At 41.8% G+C, this 23723-nt stretch overlaps 2 protein-coding genes across 6 annotated transcripts in view; both read left to right on the top strand.

Annotated features, from left to right (window-relative positions):
• The first annotated feature begins 1535 nt into the window (after window positions 1–1535).
• Window positions 1536–17114, top strand: LOC139627509 (stereocilin). Its single transcript, XM_071488310.1, has 30 exons — window positions 1536–1633; window positions 1968–2214; window positions 2322–3455; window positions 4058–4082; window positions 4204–4777; window positions 4958–5845; window positions 5936–5998; window positions 6092–6217; window positions 6463–6629; window positions 6708–6894; window positions 7277–7392; window positions 7784–7916; window positions 8057–8239; window positions 8545–8583; window positions 8664–8840; window positions 9190–9339; window positions 10410–10468; window positions 10618–10741; window positions 10903–10985; window positions 11074–11209; window positions 11655–11857; window positions 12909–12999; window positions 13078–13249; window positions 13458–13627; window positions 14079–14234; window positions 14317–14459; window positions 14955–15103; window positions 15360–15457; window positions 16595–16742; window positions 16952–17114. Exons 2-30 carry the CDS (start codon window positions 2115–2117, stop codon window positions 17038–17040), a joined length of 5883 nt encoding a protein of 1960 aa, XP_071344411.1. The 5' UTR covers window positions 1536–1633; window positions 1968–2114; the 3' UTR covers window positions 17041–17114.
• Window positions 17115–18815: 1701 nt separating this feature from the next.
• Window positions 18816–23723, top strand: part of furina (furin (paired basic amino acid cleaving enzyme) a) — a 76732-nt gene continuing 71824 nt past the window's right edge. The window contains exon 1 of one of the 5 annotated variants that reach the window (XM_071488302.1): window positions 18816–18999. The gene's annotated coding sequence lies outside the window, so the exon portion shown is untranslated. Of the gene's footprint in view, window positions 19000–19322; window positions 19589–21507; window positions 21649–23723 lie in introns of those variants that run through there. The other 4 variants (XM_071488303.1, XM_071488308.1, XM_071488301.1 and 1 more) reach the window with 4 other exon arrangements.

Here is a 23723-nt window from a genome sequence, read left to right as displayed (position 1 = left end):
TGGGCCACACACAGCTCTTAAAATGAGGCTCACAGAAGCAGCTTCAACATCTGCAAAGCTTCCTTCTGTCTTTCCTAGCTGGGGCTGGTTGGGAAAGCTATGCATGATCTCTTAACTGTCAACTAGCCTATAGCAGTTAATAAAAGGTTGATAGTACAGTCATATTTTGTTAATATACATGTTTTAATAATATGACTAAGTATAAGTATTTTTAGATGTTTTTGGCTAAATATTTTGCTGATGCAGTGACCCTGTGCTATTTAGGCCATTTGTGCTGTGAAGTGATGGGTTTACAGCTACAAGTTATGTAGAACCTCTGTTGGGCAGTTTGTTAACAGTCCTTTATCATCCCACTCTGGACATTGTGTGACACAAAATATGGCAAAAAAAACAACTCACAAATAGTTAATATTAGCTGAAATTCAAATAAATGCATCGTGGCTAAAACAGCAAGTGAACAAAATTCTGAACTTTGTGCCAGTAATTCAAGGTAGAGACCAACTCAGTATTTGGGTAATGTGAGGTATTTATGCTTTTATATTTCTACTAGACGATGGGGATAAAAGTTGGCCTTGAACCAAGTATTCCAATCTGAACAGCTACTTTCACCAGCTGATTTCCCCATGACATGACTGAGTTTCCAGCACAGAGAAGAGGAACATATGGGGTGGATCCAGTTTCTCATTGAATATTCCCATGGTGAATCGAGCCCTGCTGCACTGAGTGATCGCTGTTCCCTGTGGTATCAATAATACAGGAGGAAGTTATTGTCCCCTGTGCAGACCACAGTATCATACAGCTAAAGCAAGTGGAGGGAGGAGGTGGTCCTTTCACTCAGCCCTCTTGGGTTTCAGGGCCTGCAGACAGTGGTCTGACTCTGGGGAGCCTGCTGCTTTGCCCTTGTACAGGGCTCAATTGTAAGTCTGCCTGACCGAGGGATAAACGTGTCTAAACAGTGACAGTCTGCACAGTCCTGCTGGCCTGGCCCCGTTGGTAAGACTACACCCCCAACAAACCCAGAGTCACAAGATGAGTCCCAGTTGAGAGACAGCTCAATAGAGAATTAGTCAGTGGGAGACATCGGACAGTTGGGGAATCGGATTGATATCACGGGTGTGATTAACATGATCCAGATTTTCACCTTGTTTGAGCACCTTGCTGAGTGCTGTGACCTTTCTATAGCCTCATGAAGGTCCAAAATAATGACCTGGGAAACCAAAGAAATAATATATCAATAACTTATACATCCAAAAAAAAAAAAAAAACCAATGACCTAAAAGACTGAGATATATTTACTGTTTTTCAGCTTATGCACACTGCACTCCTTTCTGTCTGTACGTTGTCATATAAAAGAGTCAACCATACTGTAGCATGACAAGAAAACTCATGAAGCCAAAAAACAACCCTAAACCCCAGAGACAAGAAAAGCAAATGCTCCAAACAGCTAAAAGAACAGAGAGGGAGAAATAGGGGACGGTGGTGGGAGGGGTGCAGAGGGAGAGTGAAAGGTAGAGAAAGTCAGAGGGATGGTGAAACAGAGAGTTGCACTCAGAGAGAGGGCAGCTGTGTTGACAACGCTAAGTTACAGACGCTTAAGAGGATACTTATAGACAAGAATGGACTGTAACTTCTGGTGAGTACAGAAAATTTTTTTTCCTCAAATTTTCATTATTGTGAGTGAAAAATAGTTTCTGCTCATTTCAGTTATTATCTACTCTGTTTCAAACTGTCTTTAAAAGTGTAAGAACTGTGTATTCAACTGTGTATTTAAATATCTTACTAAATGGCTTTTTCTGTGGACACTCATCACATTTGCATCACATTTGAACCTACTTTCAATAGTTTACACTTTTATAGGTTTTATAAGTGAATTACATGACTGATTATTGTTTAGTGACCATGCAGTGAAAGTGGTAAGGCGATGTGGCAGGTACGGTAGTCATTAAAGTTTAATGTCCCCTCTCCAGTGAGATACTTTACTCCTTGAGTCCATCCCATCACTGAAAACGAAAAAACGGCATCCATTTAAACACGGGGTTTTTTGAAATCAATCGGAAAAGCAGCCCAAAGAGAAAGATGTGACACCACTGTGTCACTGTGCACGCTGGCATGAAATGAAGATGGCAGAGAAAGGGCCAGGGATGGCCACGCTTAGATTCACAAGCATCATAGTTTGTGCTGTTTTACTGGGACAAGGATCCCCTGAGAAGACAGGTGAGTTTACACCAAAATATGCCATTACATACAACATCTGTATGTTTTGTTGCAAAGTGCCTATAACTTGATGTTGACTTGAACTGTCTGTAATGGGACGCTTTCAGGGAGTGGTAAAGAGGACCAGAGACGTGACAGTCTGAAGGAAATAATTTCAAAATGGAGTAAAGGAGGTGGTTGGAATCCTCAGAAAGCTCAGCCGGAAACAAACAAGGACCAATCTGCACACCCTTGGGAGAGGAATATCATGGGGAGCCTGAAAACACTTGGTCTTCTTCCCGGCAAGAGTCTGCCTTCATTAAACAAGCCAATTGACAGACATCGACTCTCTGGCTTCCTTTACAACATCTCTATGTACCTCCAAGAGGTGGGTGCTGAGCTGGAGGAGGCGCCGGCAGAGTCAGATGAGGAGCAGCTGTGGGAGAAGGTGCTGCACTTCTTTCTTCAGTCTGAAGGGAGTGCTGCAATGAACCAGTGGAATGGCCGGGTGCCACCCAGACCCAGTGTCAAAGTGCAGGACTGGTTTTTGTCCCTCAGGGGCAGTCCTCACTGGGACTGGCTCCTGGGGCTGCTGCAGAGTCTGATCACTCTATCAGAGAATCAGCCCCTCAGGCCTCTTTTGACTTTCATATCTCAGAACTGGAGGACACTGAGTGCTGTGCTGGAAACTGCGCTTCAGGCTCTGGTCAGTGGGACCTATGGCCAGGCCAGCGCAGGCCTGCAGGGCTTCATCTGTGCTCTGAAGGGTCGTAGTGACTGTGCCTTCAGTGTTAGCTGGCTTCAGCAGCTGCTGCGTTTCTTAGAAACACGCAACTGGAAGCCTGTTGTCAGTTTACACCCAGCAGGAGAAGGAGCTGAACACAGTAAGGGCTCAAGCGCGTTTGGGCGTTTGAAACCCTTCAGCTTGCCTCCTGAGGCCATGAGGCAGGATGGGTTGTCTAGAAATGCATCTCTGGAAGAAACGGGGGAGACAGAGGATGAGCCAGACTCCATGCAAAGTTTACTGCTACAGGCTTTATCACGTTCAGGTGGAGGAGAGCGAGGAGGCCACTTGGCACAGAAAAATCTCGCTCTCGTGAAGAGTTTGGATGGGCTGAGGAGGGACCTCCTGCACAGGGTGGGTAGTTCTGTTTACGGTAACCTGAGGAAGAAAGTGTCACGAGTTACCATGGCACTGCTTGATGATGTCAGCACCCTGGTGGACGTGCCACAGCCCAATGCTCAGGGCCAGTGCTCTGTAGGTGAGTTTGTGGAGCAGCTGCTGGCTATTTTCACAGACCACTTTAGTATTGTCAGACATGTTTAAATTACATGCATTGCATTCATCGAAATAATCCCATAATAGAATCATGTAGTGATTAAGAAAAATTTGACATGACAAACACTATGTGGACACACACTCACATTTAAATGCTTTGTTTTAGAGGACAATTATGAGAAAAGCAATTATGCTAGAAGTTTGCATAATGATAATAATCGATTGATTCAAACATATTCTTGGCAGTAATAATAAGCAGTTTAGATTGCATTTAGTTTCATTTACTTAACAAACTCGTTTTTAAGCGGCTCATAAGTTTGGCCCTGGTTTCACCTGAAAGATACAGGAATGAATGTGACAGTGACACTGCTTTAAAATCTTTATAATCATCCTGGTCACTGAAAGCACCTGTTGTTAGCTTGGCTAATCTCTTTATCCTCTCATTGATGTCAGTAACTTGATATCTTGGGCATTGTTAGCTGAGCTGCACTGTTACATCAGGCCTAGTTGTGTACAGGAGCTTTTTTCCACCACTCATTTACTTTGATTTTCAATTAATATAAGCTATTATTTGTCTTTTTGAAGGTGACCTGAGACAGCTGATCCTATGGTAAGATATTTTAGGAATATGTCTCACTGTATTTCACATGTTTGACAGTAAATTGTTGGGAACAAAAAAACAAAAAAAAAAAAGAAAATTACATTTCTACCATCTGTCCATGCACATGTAGGGGGATAAGGCATAATGTGTCATGGAACACCCAGGCTTTGGGTGTGGGTTCCCAGGGTCTACCAAGCTCACTCCCGTTCCTGTCCTGCCCGTCCACTGAAGGAGATGGTATAAGATCACAACAAACACCAGCCCACTCGTCTCCTGAAACAGCCCCTTTTTCACGAGCAAGCCCCAAACATGGACTCTCTACCGCACCTCGTCGCTCCCAGATCAACCAGCCACAAACAGGGAGAATGAGAGAGAGAAATGGCCAGCTGAAAGAGATGGAGTACTCCACCTCTTCAGAAATCCTGGAGGCAGCGTGTAATGAATCCATCCCAGGCTTGACAGGTGTCTCCAACTTCACTGTGTTCCTCTACTGTAAACTGTTTGAAGGGGAGAATGGCTCAGTTGACCCTGCAGTGGCTCAGATGGGGCTGGACCTGCATGCCACATGCTCTGATGCAGCTTGGTACCTGTCTGCTGCTGAAGAGGATTTCCTTTGGGTCCATGTCTGCAGTGAGTTCTTTGCCCAAGAATTCAACAACACCGTGTGTGCCAACTCTTCATTCTGGCTGCAGAGAGCACATCAGGTAATGCATCACTTTTTTGATGAGTGAGCTTTTGAGTTGTTTTCTGGGAACTTTTTCATAAATGTCTGTGTCATGGCAAGGTACTGAGAACATACTATTTGTATGTACTTGTGCATTACTTGTTTTTTTTTTTTACTCACAATTCCTCATGTTAATGTATCCCTGTTTTACTATTTGCAGGCTGCAGTGACAAAGGACTACCATTTTTTCAATCAGACAAGCATAGACGAGTTGTGTGTGCAGCTGTCGGGTGAGGTGATAGGAAGTCCAGGACTCGATGAGAACTGTCTAGCTCAGTTGGGCAGCAGGTTGCTCAGTGCCCAGGCTTTCAGACACTGCTTCCTGCCAAACAACTCCGTCCTGATCTCAGCCTTGTGCGGCAAAGAGTCTGCTGACATTCACCAATCATTGCCAGAGGGCAGCTGGGCTGCAGCATACTGCTCCAAAATACTCAACTTCTCCCATGCTGACACCATTGAGGAGTCTTGTCAGTACAGGGAGTGGGCTGTGCATCACTTCACCAACACCACCCTCCTGGAGCTCTGTGGGCAGACACATGGGCTGAGAGAGTACATTTGTCTAAACACCACTCTCTACAATCAGCTGCTAAGATCAGTGCCTCAGTTTGCTGACTTCTGTGCTGATCTCCAGGCAGAACTGGAGGGCAGGAAGTGCTTCCTGCAGAGATTTTTTGACATGCTCCCAGCGCCGTATAAGTTTGATACATCACAGCTGTGTGTGGACCCAGCCCCACTGCTGGTCGACATCCTTCGCAAGCTGAGTGTGTGCGAGATCGAGGGAGGGGAGCGTGAAGGGTTTTTAGTGGCGCTAGGATATGTGTTGCGAGTGCTGGACTTCATGGTGGGCCTCTCTTCAGGTCTTGATGAGGGGGAAGGAGAGGCGAGGCAAGGATTGGGTCAGGCCATCCTTCTCTCCAGTCTCCTTGACAACACATCCTGGGCCACCCTGCAGCCAGAAGCCTCCACAAGCGTCCTTCACACTCTGGGGGTCTTCCTGCGCGGAGAGCAGAATGCCACTGTGAAAGAGGACCTGCTGAGTTGCTTCAGTGTAAGCTAGCTGACCGACACACACACACACACACACACACACACACACACACACATCAAAAAAATTAATCACTTTCTGCTGTCACATCAGCCCATCTTGTGGGACCTCATCCAGCAGGACGATAACTCATCTGCTCTCAGGGTTCTGCTACAGGTACTGGCCCGTGCAGATACATTCACATTTATCATTACATAACACATCACCTAACTGAACTTTATATGTTGTTTAATGGCTCTATTTCTCCAGGAGTACCTTCAGTTGCCCAGAGACAGCATTCGCACTCTAGTGATGTCTGCTGAAAAAGATGCAGTCAAGAGATTTCTCTCCCATATGCATCAAAGTTGGGACCAGCTCCAAGTTGAAACCAGCCAGGTTTGTTCTAAAACAGGAAACAAAACAATAAAAGCACTATACTTGACACTTTTTTATTAAGCTAATTGTGTGTGTAAATGCCCTCCACCCTTATCACAACGTACAGCTCTAATGACTACAGTTCTACACTCTTTTGTGTTGTCTCTATTTTATTTGAATCTATGTCATCATGGCTGATGCATAGTTAACGAGACTCAAACTGAATGCACATCAGTTACTGCCTTGCTCTTTTGTTTCTCTGTCAGGCGTCTCAAAAAGAGTTGCAAGCCATGGAAACAATGACCGCTGCTTTCATCCATAAGTTCCCCCGAGTGACCCCAGAACTGTTTGTGGACCTGTCTCAGTTCATACCCTTCATGTCTGTCAGTGACATCATGAGCTTCCCAGCCTCCCTGATAGTCAATGACAGTGTGTGAGTTACTGACCCAAGACACATTTCGTTTGTTATAACTTCCTGTCTGATGCTAACAGCTTCTGTGTTGCTCTTCAGATTGACAGCCATTCGAGACCACAGCTCGGGGATGAAGTCGCTGCAGAAAAAGGCCTTTGTAAAACGATTCTTGCAGTCGAATGTTGTGGGTGATGTCCCCACATGGCCACCTTACTTTGTCAGTTCCATCCTCCCACTTCTGCCTTACCTACCCGTCAGTTATTTTCAGCAACTGACATCACAACAGGTTAGAGGCCATTTCACTGAACTCAAGCTCCTTACATAACTGCTGCATCTCTTCTTCAGATGTCGGTTTGGGGTTCTTACATACGCACAGATGACAAATTAAAGGGAAAACCTAAGTAAATGATTAGAAAAATGCTTACATATAGGACCATTGAATGGTTTTATGAGTATAAAACAGTATATAAGTCAATAAATCATACCATATGGCCATCACTGTCACCAGATCTCAACTCAGGTAAACTTGTATGGTAGATTTAGGAGAAAACTGCTCTCCACCACCATCACCTTCACTATATGTTTGTTTTTTGGTTTCTTGTAATCTGTATATAGTTGGTGAATGTTGTTTTCAGCCCGTTTCACATTTAATCTGTGGTCTCTTCCAGCTTGCTCCTCTGATAGAGCTGTTAGGCAATGGCAGTCTGGATGGTGTGAGGGGGCGGCATGTGCTCCGGACCCTCTTCAGCAAGAAGAAAAATCTGACCAGTGATAACATACAGAGGTGGGAACTATGTTTAGAAACCTGGAGTATCTCGTAGCATATCTCTTTAGCATTAACAGTGGTCAAAAACTCCACAGGGAAGCCTTAATATAGATTTAGAGTTTCAGTCCTGCACTGGGTGTTGCCTTGTATTTGGACATGAATGATACTTTAACTACTATTGAAAAAGTGGATCACCTAAGTCCTGTAAACATGATCCTTTGGGAGCACTGTTTTTTTTTCTTGAGGCTCAGTAGTTAGCGTTGATGACCCATATCAGAGTTTTGTTAGGTATTAATGTACGGTGCTTTACCAGGCATGGCACTGTACATCTAATCCTCCTGCACACTACAGATGTTTTCTTTATCTTTGTTTTATGATGAGAAAAGGTGAAAGGTTATGTCTTTTGCAGGTTAGGAGTCCTTGCATGTTACCTTGATCCAGTAGAACTGAGTTCGTATGTTCAGGACTCAGCTGTGTCCCCTGCTTTCTGGCAGCAGCTGGCCCAGTGCATGTCTAAGGGGTTCATCAGTGCCAGTGGCAGGGTAAGGGGTGCATGTTCTTAATGATGTCTACTTTATGTACTGAAAGTCTTCTTTAAACCACTATGGTCCATCAACCACTGTTTTGTGTGTTGCTCCACACAATGTCTCACTAACTGTGTTTCACTGTGTCTCACAAATAGTTGTCCTCTCGGTTGATACCAATGGTTCAGACCCTGAATATCAGCAGCATGACTCCCCCAGAGCTGTCTGCACTCAGTGGTCTGCTACCCCAGTTAGGAGCTTCCTTCCTGCTGTCTCTCCCCTCACAACAGCTCCTGGAAGTCCTCTCACAACCAGGGTTACACACATATTCCTCAGCACAGGTCAGCAGGGAATGTGTTTTTCATTTCATGTGTTGCTTCTTGTGATTCTTATCTTACGATAAGTTGTTAAATGTTCTCCAACATTTATAAGATATTAAAAAGTTTCACTTGTCCTCTTCCTGCCGTGGGCTGTGTGTAACTAATGTAACTATAGATCCACAACTAATTAGCCACCAAATCTCTAGAGAAACAAAGAGGATAAACATTGGAGAAATATGTGACTTTTACCTAAAAAACGGTCTTAAAATGTGAATATTTGTGTATTTTGTATGCCCTCTTCATTAATTTTTTAATACTTTCTTCAGGCATTTCAAATGTTATCCAAGATTTCCAAGGACACCAAAGTGAGTAGACATTTTCGCAATATTTCTGCAGAATTTCAACTAACTGTATGCTCACCACTGTGTTTCTCTCTCCCTGCCAGCTCACCATGGAAGAACTGTGCAGACTGAAGCCGTTACACTCTGGTCTGTCCCCTGCTGTGCTCAGAGACCTCCAGTTGGCTGAGATCGGTGAAGCTGCCCACTGTCAGTGCTGGAGAACGTTGCTAACTGAGCTTAAGCCTGGCCACAGAGCCATGCTGTACAATACCATGCAGGAGGTAACAGTGTTTACTGTCTGAAGAACATTACTTATGACTTCTCTCTTTTCATCCCTCTTTGTAATTTGCTGCAAACTATGTGTTTGCCACATGAGCGAAAGATAGTGGAGATGGAGAGGTTTTGGCATTTGATATAATTTAACGTCTCTTACAGATTGTGTAAGTAGCCTAAAATCTTATGGAAAATATCACATTAAAAGAAAACTGGCCTCAGTAACATTACTATGGCTAATCTGGCACTACAGTTTTCAGAGTTTTCATTGAATCCACACATGTGAGACCTGCTTTGTGTTGTCCAAAAACCCTCTAGGTTTAAATTTACAGCGTTATTTTGGTTGTGTGTCCACAGGCTTTACACGGAGACGTGCATAACATCGCACAGCAGGTAAACTGTCTCTTACCATTTGTCCCTCTGAGGAAGCTGATTGAAGCCACGAATAGAGAAACAATCATGAGAGATACCAGCATGTACGGAGACATACACTGGTCCCCACAGCAGGTGTGCATTTTACTTCAGTCTGCTTCTGTGTGCTGTGTAACACTGCATTGATATGACAACAATAGGTTGCCAGTTCTCTAAAGAAGAAAAACTAACCAGCTTTGGTCTTTGCTCCCTTTAATCTGCGACTCATTGGATATGCTTCACGTGAGCCTTTCAGGATATTAATACTCAATACACATCGACCGCCATCAAGCTAATTAGTTTGGATGTACTACAATGGTGTAGAGGAGTGTATCATAAATTAATAATGGCTACCTTAAAGGGATTTCATCACAGCCAAGAGTGTATTAGCCTGCTTTCACCACCTGTTCTCAGCTTCTCAGCCTAACAAGACCAAAGTCAAATCAATAAAGCTTAACCTTTTCACTTAGTAGCTACAGTGAAATACGCTGTGACACACTGCATATGAAGCCTAAACTGTTCTGACCAATAAATTAGACAGTTATCAAATATTTTTGGCTGCAACCCAAAAGTGATTTATAGTCAAGACAGTATATTTAATGGGGTGCAGTCTCACATCCAGTCTGGTAATTTTTCACAGTGTTAACTGCTTTTAACAAAACTGAAAGTTTAAAGCCCCTGTTGTGATCAAGAGATCACTAAAGCAGGTAACCTTATGTTTACTTGCCTATCAAAATGTACCTAGAAGGTCTGTGTACAGTACTCTAGTCCTGGTTTTTGTGGCACAAAAGGAAAGCTCATAGTGTTCAAAATGGAAAGGGTTCATCTTTTGTGAAACATGTAAGTTTGGGCCTAATGTTGGTGTGAAAGGAAGGATAGGCTCATCAAGAACGTGTGATCGACAGGATCCATCTTCTGTGCGATGACAAAAACCAACAATTTGACCAGTTGTTGCGAATACTTCTCGCTCTGGACTTGACACCCATTAAATTACATTTCACCAAAAACTTTCAAGCATTAAACACCCAGCAACATGGTAATATGGTAATACTGTTGGTATGTTTGGTCCCTTAAAGTAACTACAAATTCATTTAGATTCTTTGGTTAAAATGTTGTTGTAAACCACAGTCAAAAAATGCTGACTCTGACACTTTCTTTCTGTACAGGCTCAGTTTCTGTTCAAAAAAACCTACGAATTTAAAAACATTACCAGCAAGTCAGTGAGGTGAGTTGGACCTACTGGACCAGAACACGCATACCTATGATTTTAGTCAATAAGTCATTTCTCTTGCAAACTCAAAACAAACAGACCAAATTACAGCCATTTTCAGGTCAAATACTCTACTGAAATAATAACCTCTGTTTCACCTGTAGGGCTCTGGGTCATGTTGCTGGTGGAATGAGCTGTGACTTTTTGAGGCTTTGGACCAATGATACAGATTTGGCAGAGCTGCTTCAGTTTGTTAGTGAGCTGCCTGGAGGCACGAGACCTGCTCTGGTGAGAAACACTTTAACACCCCTCAAATCTTTTGTCAGGATTCCTGATACGCAGCCATGATTCATTAGACTAAGACTACTCATGCATACGCACAAAGTGAATATTGCCATCAAAAATGTTCAATATTAACAAGTTCAGATGTGTTTGGGCTGTGTCACCAGCGGAAATGTATCGTAGAGGAAATGAGGAAACAACCTGAACTCGACCTCAATGTTTTAAGCTCTGGGTTTGCTGCAACATTACCGTAAGTATCTCTTTATTAAACATGTGTTTTACTCTTTTCATAGATATTTTTCAGTTTATCCAGTGACCTTTACTCTGTTCTTTTCCAGAGTGACGATGATAGAGAACCTCTCTAATGCATCCTTCAGAGCCATTTTGGACCACAGCCACACACACTTTGCTGATTTCCTCAGACTGCCACATTACAAGCAGACGAATTTAGCTGAGAAGGCTGTAACTGAGCTGGTAAAACACAATATGTCTTTGGTAGAAAAGTGTGACCAGAGACCAGTTGCTGCATGTAATTTATAAGCATCATTAAGATAAAATTGAAATCCTAAATTAACCTCAGGGCAATTAAAATGATAAACCATAACCATGAGTACCCAGAGTAAAGTGGAACTCAGAGATACTATTTCTGGTGAAATTAAATCAGGGCTTGCGTCAGTGATTGTGAGTCATGTATTTGATTTGGATTAACACATTAGTGGGGCAGAGAGAACAAACTGTATGTTTGTGTGTTTTTGCTTAAGAAGCCTGAACCCACAAATGCTTGGAGAGAAACAGATGGAGAGAGAGATTCAGCTCTCTGGCCTGCCTCATCCTCACAACAGCTTTTCACACAAGTGAAGTCATATCAGTGTGAAATCCTTGTAATCCAGGTCCGCTGTGTGCATGTGGTGCTCTGCAGGGCTCTTCTCAGGCTGAGGAGGAGATTGATGGCCCCACTCTGGACATCCTGGGGCCTTTACTGCCTTTCTTGGACCGGGATAGTTTGGCTCTTGTGGATAGAAGAGCTCTGTCTCTGCGGCTGGAGGAGATGAGAGGTTTCTGCCTCCCTAAAGAAGCTCTGAGAGATATTAGTGCTCTGCTCATTCAGAAAGACGTACTCGGGTAAAGGACCACATCCCCTTGAGAAAAAACTACAGGGTCCTGGTTATGACACACTGGTCAATAATATGTCAAGAGGTTGTTAATTTGAAACCTATTGACACAAATGGATGTATTCTTATAGACGGGCTAAAAAAGTATGTGTTTTTATGGTATTATTAAGAATCAAAATGTCCAATCCTTTTATAAAAGTGATGAATTGTCTACATGCATACTACCAAAGACAGACAAACAAACGAAAGACTAAACATCAGACAGACCAAAAAAAACAAAAAAATCAATTACAGACAAGAGTAATCAGGAAATGTCAAGACATAAAATGCTTATTCTTGTGGTGTTTCATGGCTCTATAATGGCTCACTCTCTGATAAGAAATGTTGATTCTAAGGCTGAACACGCAGCTCTTAAATTCCAGGAAATGTTTCAGGGTGGCTGTTCATGAACTCATTACAATTTCAAACAAGATTAAGAGCCTACGTACTAGCAGGTCTGTGAGGCTGTATTTTGCAAGCTGTATCTGATCAGAAATTTGTTAGTTTTGTGGGTATTTAGTCATAAACAAAGTAGAGACTATGAGAATTCATATAATATAAAATAAACTAAAATTTCAGCCTAATGATGGTGCTAGATGAAACGCTAAATGATCCCAAAGTCTTTAGGATTCATGGATGTCTCTAAATTTCATGGTAATCCATTTTAGAGATATTTTGGGCTGGACCGAAGTGGTGGTGGACTAACTGACAGACAGACAGACAGACAGATGGATGTATCCCATATCACTAGATATATTTAGCCATACCAATAAAGGATGCCTAAAAATTCACATATAAGTAAATATAGTATCCAGAAATTTTGATTGGGAAGTAATAATTTATAAGTATAAACAAAATACCTTCAGCATGTGTAAATTTAAAGTAGTAGAATAAAACTAAGAGAGTAGAATATATTAGTCTGAAATACATTCTCATGCCTGAAAATCCAGAGCTGTGCTTGCAGTAAGACTAAGATTACTTAAAACAGCAGTAAGGGTAAGATTTGTATACTTGTTTGCCAGGGATCCTTCCAAATGGCAAGTTGGGGATGTTGAACATTTGGGAAGGTTGGTCCTTTCTCTCTCAACAAAGCAGATTAATGCCATCCCACTGGTAAGCACCCAATCAAATAATTAATTTTACTGCTCTTTTCCTGGTTTTCTGAGATTTTTATGTGTTACTCTTGTGCAGACAGTGTTGAATAAAGACACGGTGGAGCAGGTCCTGGTGGGTCAAAGGCGCTGGGAGGACAGTGATGTGGGTGGAGTGTGTGTCACTCAGTGTATGGACCAGCATCGCCAGAAACAGCAGACTCAGAGTCTCATTCGAGGGATTGTCAAGGCACGGAGCAGGAGGGCAAAAGGTTCCATAAATATTTCCTATAACTTCTAGTGCTGATGTTACACTGCGTCTAATGCATTTTATCTACAGATAGATCAACTGTTGTTAGTTTACCGCTCCATCACTTGTGATCCACGAAGTAGATAAGTGTCAATGTGAATTATGAAATTTCTTTGTGGAAGTTTCTGTTGGTAGCATTTCAGTGAATCACCCTGTGTCTCTTTGAGTAGTGCCTGTTCCAAGCTGTGCAGACATCAGAGGGACGTTTCCTTCAGCTTGGTCGTCCACTCAGCTCAGCCGTATGTCGCAGGAGGATCTGAAACAGTGTGTAGAAGTTTTTGGTCAGGATGCTACACTGAGCTCTGAGCAGCGCCGGTCACTGTGGGTGAAACTCAGACAGGTCAGTAAAAGCTCTGCCTACAAAAGACCATGCAAAGTTTAGACTATGTCAGCTCATCATTTTTTTGTATTTGTTTGTTATTTCCACTATCAAGGCATCGACACATATTGTCCTCCTCTGCACAATGTGTTCTCTCCCATGGATTCTGCACACTCTCTTTGGGTCAACCAGTAACAATATGTATCATCCTTCAGATTTTTCAGTCTGACCTGTGGTGCAGCAGTTCTGTCTCCCACCCAGTTATGATTTTGTTCCCATCTGATTAAATAGCAGAACTCAATTCCTGGTAAAAATGCGTCACCCCTAAAAATGTAATGAAATTTTGACTATTGGTGTCTGAGAATTCCTGCTTTTTTTCAAAAGTTTCCAACCCTGAGAGACAAAGACAGCTGAGTTTTAATATCACCATAATCTATGGTTGTGCCATGCTTTGATTCTTCACTCAATCCAGTCCTTCAGTCCAGTGAGAGAGCTGAGGGCAGATCAGGTGCTGGCTCTGGGCTCAGTGGTGACTGAGATGGGAGAAAGAGAGCTGCAAGACGCAAATCTCACTGACCTGGGTGTGTTGGCACATCTGGGGACACTGACAGACTGGAGCACTAAAAAGGTGAACTTTTCGATTTTTCATTCTGATGTAAAACTGTGAGAAAATGACAGGAACTCAACTGTAGTACTGTTTAACATTTCAGATGAGAGCAGTGATTTTGGGTGTGCTGCGGAAACGCAAACTGAAAGTGGAGCAGTTAACATTCGTTGATCTGGCCGCGTTTGGCCATCTGATCTGCGGTCTGTATCCCTCAGAGATCAAGAAACTGACCCCCCACAATCTCAGGTCAGTCAAATACTTGATGTATGATTGTCCACATTGCCACATTAATGCAACATTTAAAAAAGGTCTGCCACACAAACCGTTGAGTTTTTTAACCTTAGATTACCGATAAATCTTAAAAGAGGCCTATTTATTGGCCGCATTGAAAACATTGCTAAATTATCCAATATTTCCAAAGAAGTGATGAGAAAAAAATCATAACAACATAAGTCAAACACAGGCAGGTGACATCATCTGAAAGTAAAATAAAATAATAAAAAGGAATTGACAAAAAATGCAAATTCTGTAATTTGTAAAAGTATAGTAATGAAACTCTTTCCATGTGGCATTACAGAATGGCTTGCTTGTAGTTTTAGAGAGACATTAATTCATATCACATACACCTGCTAACAGATGTAAGGAGAACATTTCTTAGTGCCGCAAACCTCGTGAAAACATTTTACACACCCCCAGAGTATAAAGGGTATAAAGCCCTGAATCTTTTTCTTCAACCTGCAGTGTGGCTGTCCTGTTCCTGCGGGAGATGTCCCTGCCATGCACAGAACAGCAGATGGAAGCTTTGACAAGCCGATTGTCCACCCCGGAGGCCTTTGGTCCAGTCAGTGCTTGGGGACCAGAGGTCTTCACTGAAATTGGGACATTGGCAGGTACAGCACCGAGATAATATCCCTGGAGATATAAACTTCTTCGCCATCGACTATTTTTTTTTATTGCTTTTCCTTCAAAGAGTGAGGAGGGCGGGAGAAAGAAATGACAGCTCTTGGATGGATAGGTACAATTAAAAACATCCCTGAGGGTACAGATTTGAGGGTGAAAAAGGGGAAGTTTCTTTTTAAAGTGTTTCCTCTGATTTGATATGAGTAACATTAATTATCTGACAACAGCGTTTGTATCTTGGTTCAGTGGGCCTGGAGGATATGGTGCTGTCAGCTCTGGTACGAGAACAAGTGGAGGGAATCACCCCGGAAGCCATCGCCCTGATGCCACCAAAGAAGCTGGCAGTGAGTTTCACCTGGGGTTTTAGGGTTGTTTATTCAGGCTAATCAACATAGCAATATTTAACATCAGAACAGATACATGTATGTGTACTTTAAATGGAAATTTGACTAAACTGTTAGATTTTGAAATATTTTACTTAGCTTCTGTAACAACAATAGTCTCATCTACTGTAAAAGAGAGGAAACATTACATCTTATTCCCTGCAGACATTTTGAGAAGTCTCATCAGGAAGAGTAAATAAATGATAAATAATTAAAGGCATGATGGCCTAATTCCATTTTGCTGTTTCAGTTTCAGGGTCCTGGTGTTGTTCATACTGCCTCTCTGTCACACTGGCATGACTTTCTAGGAGAACAGAACAGTGCCATGAAAATGGCCAATAAGAAATATCAACTAACAACGATATTGTATCCTCATGTTAAAACCTAGTACATTTTTTTAAATGTAATTTATTTTCATGTTATTTAATCTAAAAAAGCATAAATTGGGTCTATTAGGCTCTATTTTCTGTAAGTTACAATTTATTTAATACTTAAAGATATTTTTCTAAGACATTTTAGAGATATTAAAAAATTTATAAGAATTTCAACCAACAGTATTCTTAAAAATACTTCTGCTTCTTTTCCTTCAATAGAAAATCCAGGATCTATAAATACACAAATATTTAATGACACAAAACATATTCTACTTCACTGAAAATACAGTGTGTGCTCACTCGAGGTGCGAAGTTTCCACATCAGCTGCATATATACTAACATGCATACAGTGGGTTAGAATAAATGTCTAAAAAAACACATGGACTTATTGGCACAAAGATTAGCTCTCCAACAAAATCATACTGGACAAGGTGACTTACGGGCTCATATAAAGACATACATAATCAGTAATGAGAAAGCGCATGCAGTAATGGACACATAGAATATATTATTTGACTTAGGAAGATTGATTTCAATAGTAAACCACTCCCGTCCCCTGTAGTTGTGTTACTGTATATGTACATGTGATGGTTTGTCACTTATTGATTTCTTTAACTTCCATATTCAAATTAAGAAACTGTGTCAAAAGGTTTGACAAAAGGGTGCTGCCTCTTCATCATGTGTGCTTTCCTTTAGTATTTATGTTGGATGTGTGTCCGACAGGTGGTGTTCAGTGCAGTTCAGTTGTCGTGGCTGAGCGCGGAGCAGGCGTGGGCTCTTACTGAGGAGCAGTGGACTGAGCTGGACACTGAGCAGAGACATGCAGTTGGACTAGTTCGATATGAAGGAGACGTCCTGCTGGAGCTGAGAGGTGTGTCCTCAGAAAAATAATAGTGATAAAATTTCATTCTAATGACCATCTACGTAGTGAGCCTCTGACTAATTTGATCTATTTGAGGAAGTATTTGTGAGCGCATACAGTTTTATTACAATATTACTTGCCTGTACTGAGCAACCAATACGATCTTTATTCTGTGTTTATAAGGTGATGATAAATGCTCCGTTCCTCTGCCTCCACAGGGAGAAACCTGGCTCCAGCAGCCCTGAACACAGACAGCTTTGCTTTCTGCTCACTGGCTCTGTGCCTCTTGTTATGGCAACTAATCTAATATGCTGGAACAAATGTATTTGTCCTTTAACCTCTCTTGGTATCATCATATTTGTACTTCAAATAAATATTTTGAACTGGTCCGTTGGTCCTTTAATTTACATTATACTTAACTGTGCTCTGTTGCGCATATTTCACTTTTATGTGAATTATCAGCCTGGAAGAATGTGAATCCTTGTATGTAGCTGTACTATATATGATACTGTTTAGTTAGAGCAATCATTGGAAGGAATGCAATTATAAAATGTTTATTTGACAAAATTCGCTGGGTGTATTATCAAGCAAACAAACTTGTAATGATATTTTATTGCATTAGCTGTACATCCTGGGCGGACACTGATGTCTACAACGTGTTGTAATAATTATGGTGCCATGAATCTCATGACAGGAGGATAAAATTTAAATATCTTGAATCGTTTCCTTTAAATCACAGATGTTTTCCCATTTATTTATAACTTCTGTTGGCTCAGTAATGCCTACCATCGGGCCCTGTGACCTCCATGAGAATCTCCTTCCTTCTAGTAGGACCTAGTTTGCAAATTTCATGACAGAAATGCTTTAGATTTGCTGCCTGAATTTTTTCGAAGAACAATACTTGTCTCCCTGTTAGCATCTTCTAAATTTCCTGCATGTTTTATTGAATACAAAGGAACATTCTTGAAACTTTTTGTTTAAAGATAATTTATTTAATTGCATTTAAGGAATTTAACCCACTAAAATACAATAGCAGTTAAGGGAGGCCCTGCAGTATTATCTAAATTTGTTGTCCTGTCTTGTACATGGGTCCTGTGTCAAACTGCTTACACAATTTCTCTTTCTTTTTTCATTATTTTCAGGGCATTTTATGCCTTTATTAGATAGATCCAATGGAGAGATAACTGGAAATGAGGGGAGGTAGAGATGGGGAATGACATGCAAAAAAGATCACCTGCCATATGGGAACTAATAATGAAAGTTGTAATGAAACTGTCTGATACACAGAAGCTGGGGGGGCCAATAGTATTATGCCAGCATAGTGATAAACTATCAGCTGGTCTGGGCAAATGATGGAGCTGTCATGTGCAGTTATATGCAAAAGTTTGAGTACCTCGGGGTAAATTACATATTTTGCTGAGTTCTGAAGTGAAAAGATGTAAATACAACCCCTGTGGCAAACAGACATTAAAAATTAGCCTCTCTTCAAATGGTAATGCACAGTTACAGTCCCCTGACATCAAATTAATTTAAAAATCTGTGGGTTGATCTGAAACATGCTGTGAGTGCAAGAGCCTAAACACATCTCACAACTTAGCTGCAGGAGAGTCTGAATTCCTAAATCAAGAACACAAAGAAGGGTTTTGCAAGATGCGGCATCTGCCAAAGGAAGATTTACCAAGGGCGCCCAAGCTTTTGCACATGCACACAATCACTATTTCTTTTTAGTTTAAGTATATAACATAAACATTGCCTCAAAAACAGGTTAATGTGACCCAAGGAAAACTGGCACGTAGCTGTCAGCACGTTTCTCAATCAAGCTGACGTTTGTTGGTGCGTAGTCGGCTTTATAACGCGCATTTATAACACACTTTTTCCACCATAATAAAATTCCCACCTTAGTATAAACAGACCGCGGGCAGCTGCCCGCCTCAGACAGGCGCTGCTCCGCGGCCTGCGAGCAGCAGGTGGCGGTGCAGCGCCGCCGCCGCTCGGTGAGGAGGCGCCGCGCCGCCGTCTCCGCTCTGTCCGCGTCCGTGACGTATTTCCTGGGGCTCGTAGGGGACCACTCAGCTGAGCACCGGAGGGCTATCATGACTATTTATACCCAGCGAGGCTTCGTTATCAACTGTGCTGTCGCTTCACCGGGCCGTCGTCGCTTTTAACGTCGGTTGGTGTGAGACAAAGACGACAACAACAACAACAACAACAACAACAAAGCCGGGTCGAGCAGGATGTGAAAGGAAGCTGGTGAATTGAGCCGTTTGTAAGTTTCCGCCTGCTCCGGCTTGTATTTCTACTTGTTTGGGCTGCGTGGGGCTGGAGAGTTCACCGGGCTCCCGGCTCCGGGACCCGGGCGCAGGACAGGACAGGACGGTGTGTTTGTCTTACTGACCCCGGCTGCTGATAGTTTGTGTGTATCGGCTCGAAAGGGGTCTCTCTCTCTCTCTCTCTCTCTCTCTCTCTCTCACACACACACACACACACACACACACACACACACATGCCTAGCTGACGTCGACTGCGCCGCGTCCGGTTTCTGTGGTTGTTCCTGCGGAGTGGGCGAAAAAAAAAAAAAAATCGTGGTGGTCGTGAGCCACGCTGCTCTTGCGGGAACGAGTAGTAAAATGTGAGAGGGCTCGGGTCGGAAATGCTCGCCAGGGCTGGATGAGAGAAGAAGAAAAGGGGAGGCACCTGTGAGACGGAGCAGGTCAGCCTACCGCGGTGTCAAGTTTGCGTTAATCTCGGCGCGGTGCAGACTCAGACATATTTGTCAAGCGGAGGAGTCTCCATCGGATCCGCTGCTCAGAGCCACATTATGACTACGTGTTGTTGTCGCGGACTTCACTGGTGAGGTGAGTCCGCCGACCGCAAACTCACAGCGCTGCTGCCCCCGTCAGCTGATATATTTAAACCCCTTAACTTGAGCTCATGAAGTGTTTGGCGCTGCAGGCCAGAGGGGGAGAAGTTTTCCTCCTCCCCGAGCTGTTCTGCAGACTCAGTCTCTGCTCCCTGTAAACACTCAGCTCTGTGCATGCTGTTGACGCTATAGTCTTGATAGGATCGGTGATTATGGAGGCTGTGGAGTGGACTTTGACATCAGAAATGCAGATCTGTAAATGTTGCATTCAGAGTAGGAATCTAGGCTGTTGCTTGTTTCTGTATTGAGATGAAGTTATTAACCTCTCTTGCTTTTTTTTGTGCACTTTTTTTATATCTGATGAAACATAATCTGGACTGATAGGAACACTAACTTTAAGTGAAAAGATAAAGTGTAACCCAACACTGGATTTTCAGTGTCACAGCAGATGTTACATCGAGATATTATGGGACGTGACCTGCTTGTGTTGTTTGTGCTTCAGCTAAACCCAACACTGTAATTTTGCCTCTCTGGTGAGGCAATATGGAGCGGCTGATTATTATGGATAAACACTAAAACAAGAGGGACCCTTGCATACAATTACATGTAGCAAATGAAAACAATGCTCCTCAAATACACAAAGCATATTGTTCTGAATGTAAGTGTTTGCCAGGTAGTTTCCATTTACACTGTGGTGACATGTAGCTGTGTCTTTATGTTGAGCAAGAATTTCCTTGCCATGCAAGCTCCTAAATGGAATCCACATATGTTGTTGTTCTTATCTTTGGAAAACTGAGCCCAGCGAAGGAAAGGTTAGAGTAACCTGCGTAGCAGAAACTATCATGGAAGTGTTTTCCTGTGAAGCATTAATGCTGACATTGTTGCAGGAAGTCTGACAAAGTAGATGACAACACTTCGTAAAAAAACAAGTGTACCAGAAGAAAAAAAGGGAAGAACAGACAACAGAGGGGTTTTTTTTAAAATCATTTCTAAGTACTGTAGGCTGTATGGAGAGTCAACCTGTTAAACATCAAATGAGTTTTACGATAAAAATTCCCATTAAAAAAAAAAAAAGAGAGCATACTTGCAGAGATCATAGCAAGGTTCTCCTAGTACGACTCCGTCTACACCCTGTGACACTGGGTTGATTATGATGACATATTAAGGAATTAAAGCTTTTGCAGATATTAATTAATCTGCTGCCTGTGTATTACTTTGCTGCTCACTGTCAGGGCCATGTTGTTGGTGTAATAGTTATAAACCCAGCATCACGCTTGGAGTCTGCCATGATGCAACCTATCTTTATCACAGTTCAGGATCTTCTGAGGTATTTCATTGGCCCAGTTATATCTTGCAGTACCGGTATTTATAGGTGTAATTTTAGTGTTGTTTATGGCATATTAATGAATTAACTTACAATCACCATTGTTATTGTCATTTCTTCATGCTGCCACGCACAGCTTGTTATTTCCCAAATACACTCTTGAGGGCTGTGTGAGTGCGCCTGCATTGAGGTATTGATTTCATGTGGGTCACAATGTGAGAAGCGACAGTAATTATAAGATACTTGAGTGTGAGCTAAGGGTCATGTGGGATAAATGCATGTGAGTTGGTTTTTATCTCATTAAAATGTAAATAATAAACTGATGAGGTGTAAGCTGTTTCCTCTTTAAAACATCCTGATGAGTTTGGTAATGAGGCTGCTATTATCCTTTGGGTTTAATCATACTTGGCTAATTATAATTTTGCATAGTTTTTTTTTTTTTCTGCTATAACCTCTGGAATCAGTCTGGCGTTATGGTATCATTTACTGTGGTCAGTGCGACAGTTGGCTTCTGCTTTGTCTCTCACAGAATAGTGAAGTAGCTGGGCAGTCGTTATGCCACGGTGTGGTGTTTTCACCCTGACGTTAAGAAAACTGAGTGGTTGAGCCGCCAGATGAGGTCACGGGCATCTGTACTTAAAATCAGAGTGAGTCTTGGAAGTCAAACAGAGCTTTGGAAACCATCACATTTCTGTTTACTTGTTGCATCAAGGGACAGAGGACAGGGTTGAGTGAGTCATACCACCAGATATTTCTCTGACTTTCTTTATCTTTCTTGTTAGTTCATTTTCATTGTGTGATGTATTTTAAAATTTCTATTGCTTTAAACCTGATAAATACTGAATATTGGTTTAAATGGTAAGAGTTAAGCTGTCACTTTTGAGCGTGTCAAAATAAGGGAGAATTGAGACGGGAAGCATTTGTTGTTTGTCAATTTTAGTAGGAACTGAGCTGATGATCATAAAGAGCAAACATGTAATTTGTGTTGGTTGTGGATCCTCGCAAGTTAGTTATGTGTGATTATGAAATAGGATTAACTGAGCAGGAAGGAAGGGCTGAAAGGCGGTGGAGCAATTTGGGTGTTAAAGTTTCCTTTGAGAGACACTTGACTTGGCACCTGACTTGTTTTGTTCTGCTTGGTTTAATATACATGGTGCTTTTTTTAATACCGCATAGCTGTTTGTAAGGGGAAGTTAGCCGTTATCCAGGTATCTATGGAATGAACATCTACTGTTGAAATGTCTTGCATGGATTAGCAGCTTGTCATGCCGGCTCACAGCCAGGCTGACCTGTAAGCTTGCTGATCGCTAATGGTGCAGTTAACTGGACTGCAGCTTCACAGCAGACTAAACCAAGTCTGTCTCAAGGCTTCAGACATTTACTTGTCGCTTTGCTTAGAAAACTTCTGGGGATATTGCTGTTAAAATACTGAAGTGATCAAGTCTTTTTGAGAAGTTTAATAAAATTTAAAAATAATGTTCAACATAACATTTCTATCAGTTCCACACATGCTTCTGTTAATTGCAGAGAGTACAAGGGTTTCAAATATTGATTTGAATTGCCACTGACCAAACAAGGCTTCTTTTTATAGTAAACATTTCAGGGTTGTGAGCAATATGGCCAAACAGTCACTTGTTTATCAGTCTGTTATCTGTGGCTGATGAAGAAATTGCCCTAATAAGGTTGTTGTGACATCGTTCAGTGTGTGTAAATGCACAGGGATTGTTTTCACAATGTCTGCAAAGGAAGAAGAAATTATATTATCGAGGGAGTTCCAGCCAGATGAGAAAATAAGTCACTAAATGGATTGTTACAGGGAAAAGAGTAATTCTTCCATTGAGGCCATTTATACCAAATAATGACTGCCTGATGAAGATGTATGTCTAAACTGTTGCTTTTTCAATATACCTGAATTAATTAACATTTTTTTCAAAGCTCAGTGTGGAAAAATTGTTAGTTTTATTGTTATTTACATATAAATATGTACAGAGGAGTAACCCTACTTTCGAAGAAAAAAAAAAAACATGCATCAGAAGCTATATACATGTTGGGTAAATACTTGTGAATGTGTAAATAACGTGAAACAAAATTCCTTATGTGTTTGATAATGTAAAACAGGTTCCCAAAAGTGTCCTTAGTGAATACAGCTGAAAATCAAATCTTGATTAAAATCAGTGAGCAGATGTTCGTTTGAAAAGGTTTATACATGTATTAGTCTGTGTTTCATGGTCTAAGTGAATGGGATTAGTCCAATTACGAAAGCCTGCAAAATTAACAATTAAATGTCAGTGAAACAACACAGTTAATGACGGAAACCAAGAGTATTTTTAATTTCAACTATCTCATGGCATATGGAGTGATGGCTGTAGCACTTACTGAGCCAAACGCTTCAGAGTAGATGCAATTATCTTAGCTACATGAACAATTTGTTGCTAAATGGGCTACGGATGCAACTCAGGGTTTTCCCTCGGTTTCTGAACAGGCACTCGCCTGGGTGGTTTCCATTTATCCATCCATCATTTTGGACCATTATCTTTACAGTATTTATAAAAATGTGACACACTTTATTGTTTTTCACAGCACACGCAGATGTTAGCAGTAAGAAAAGTGAAACAAATGAGCTAAGCATTATGTCCTGAAGTAATCCTTCACATATCCGTAAGTGATCGCACCGTGTGCTGTACAAAGCATTGGTAAAACAAGGCTTATGGTGAGTAGATTTGAACTGAGATTTTCTCACCAGCAGCATTTGGCTACTTAATAACAACATCGGGAGAACTCGTTTTCACTCATCATGAATTTATTT

The sequence above is a fragment of the Trachinotus anak genome, unplaced genomic scaffold (assembly GCF_046630095.1).
Source record: "Trachinotus anak isolate AG129_WGS33_773 ecotype Australia unplaced genomic scaffold, CSIRO_AGI_Tana_v1 ptg000011l, whole genome shotgun sequence".
Taxonomy (NCBI): Eukaryota; Metazoa; Chordata; class Actinopteri; order Carangiformes; family Carangidae; genus Trachinotus; species Trachinotus anak.
The sequence above is the reverse complement of the archived record's forward strand: the minus strand, read 5'-3'. Positions and strand labels throughout refer to the sequence as shown.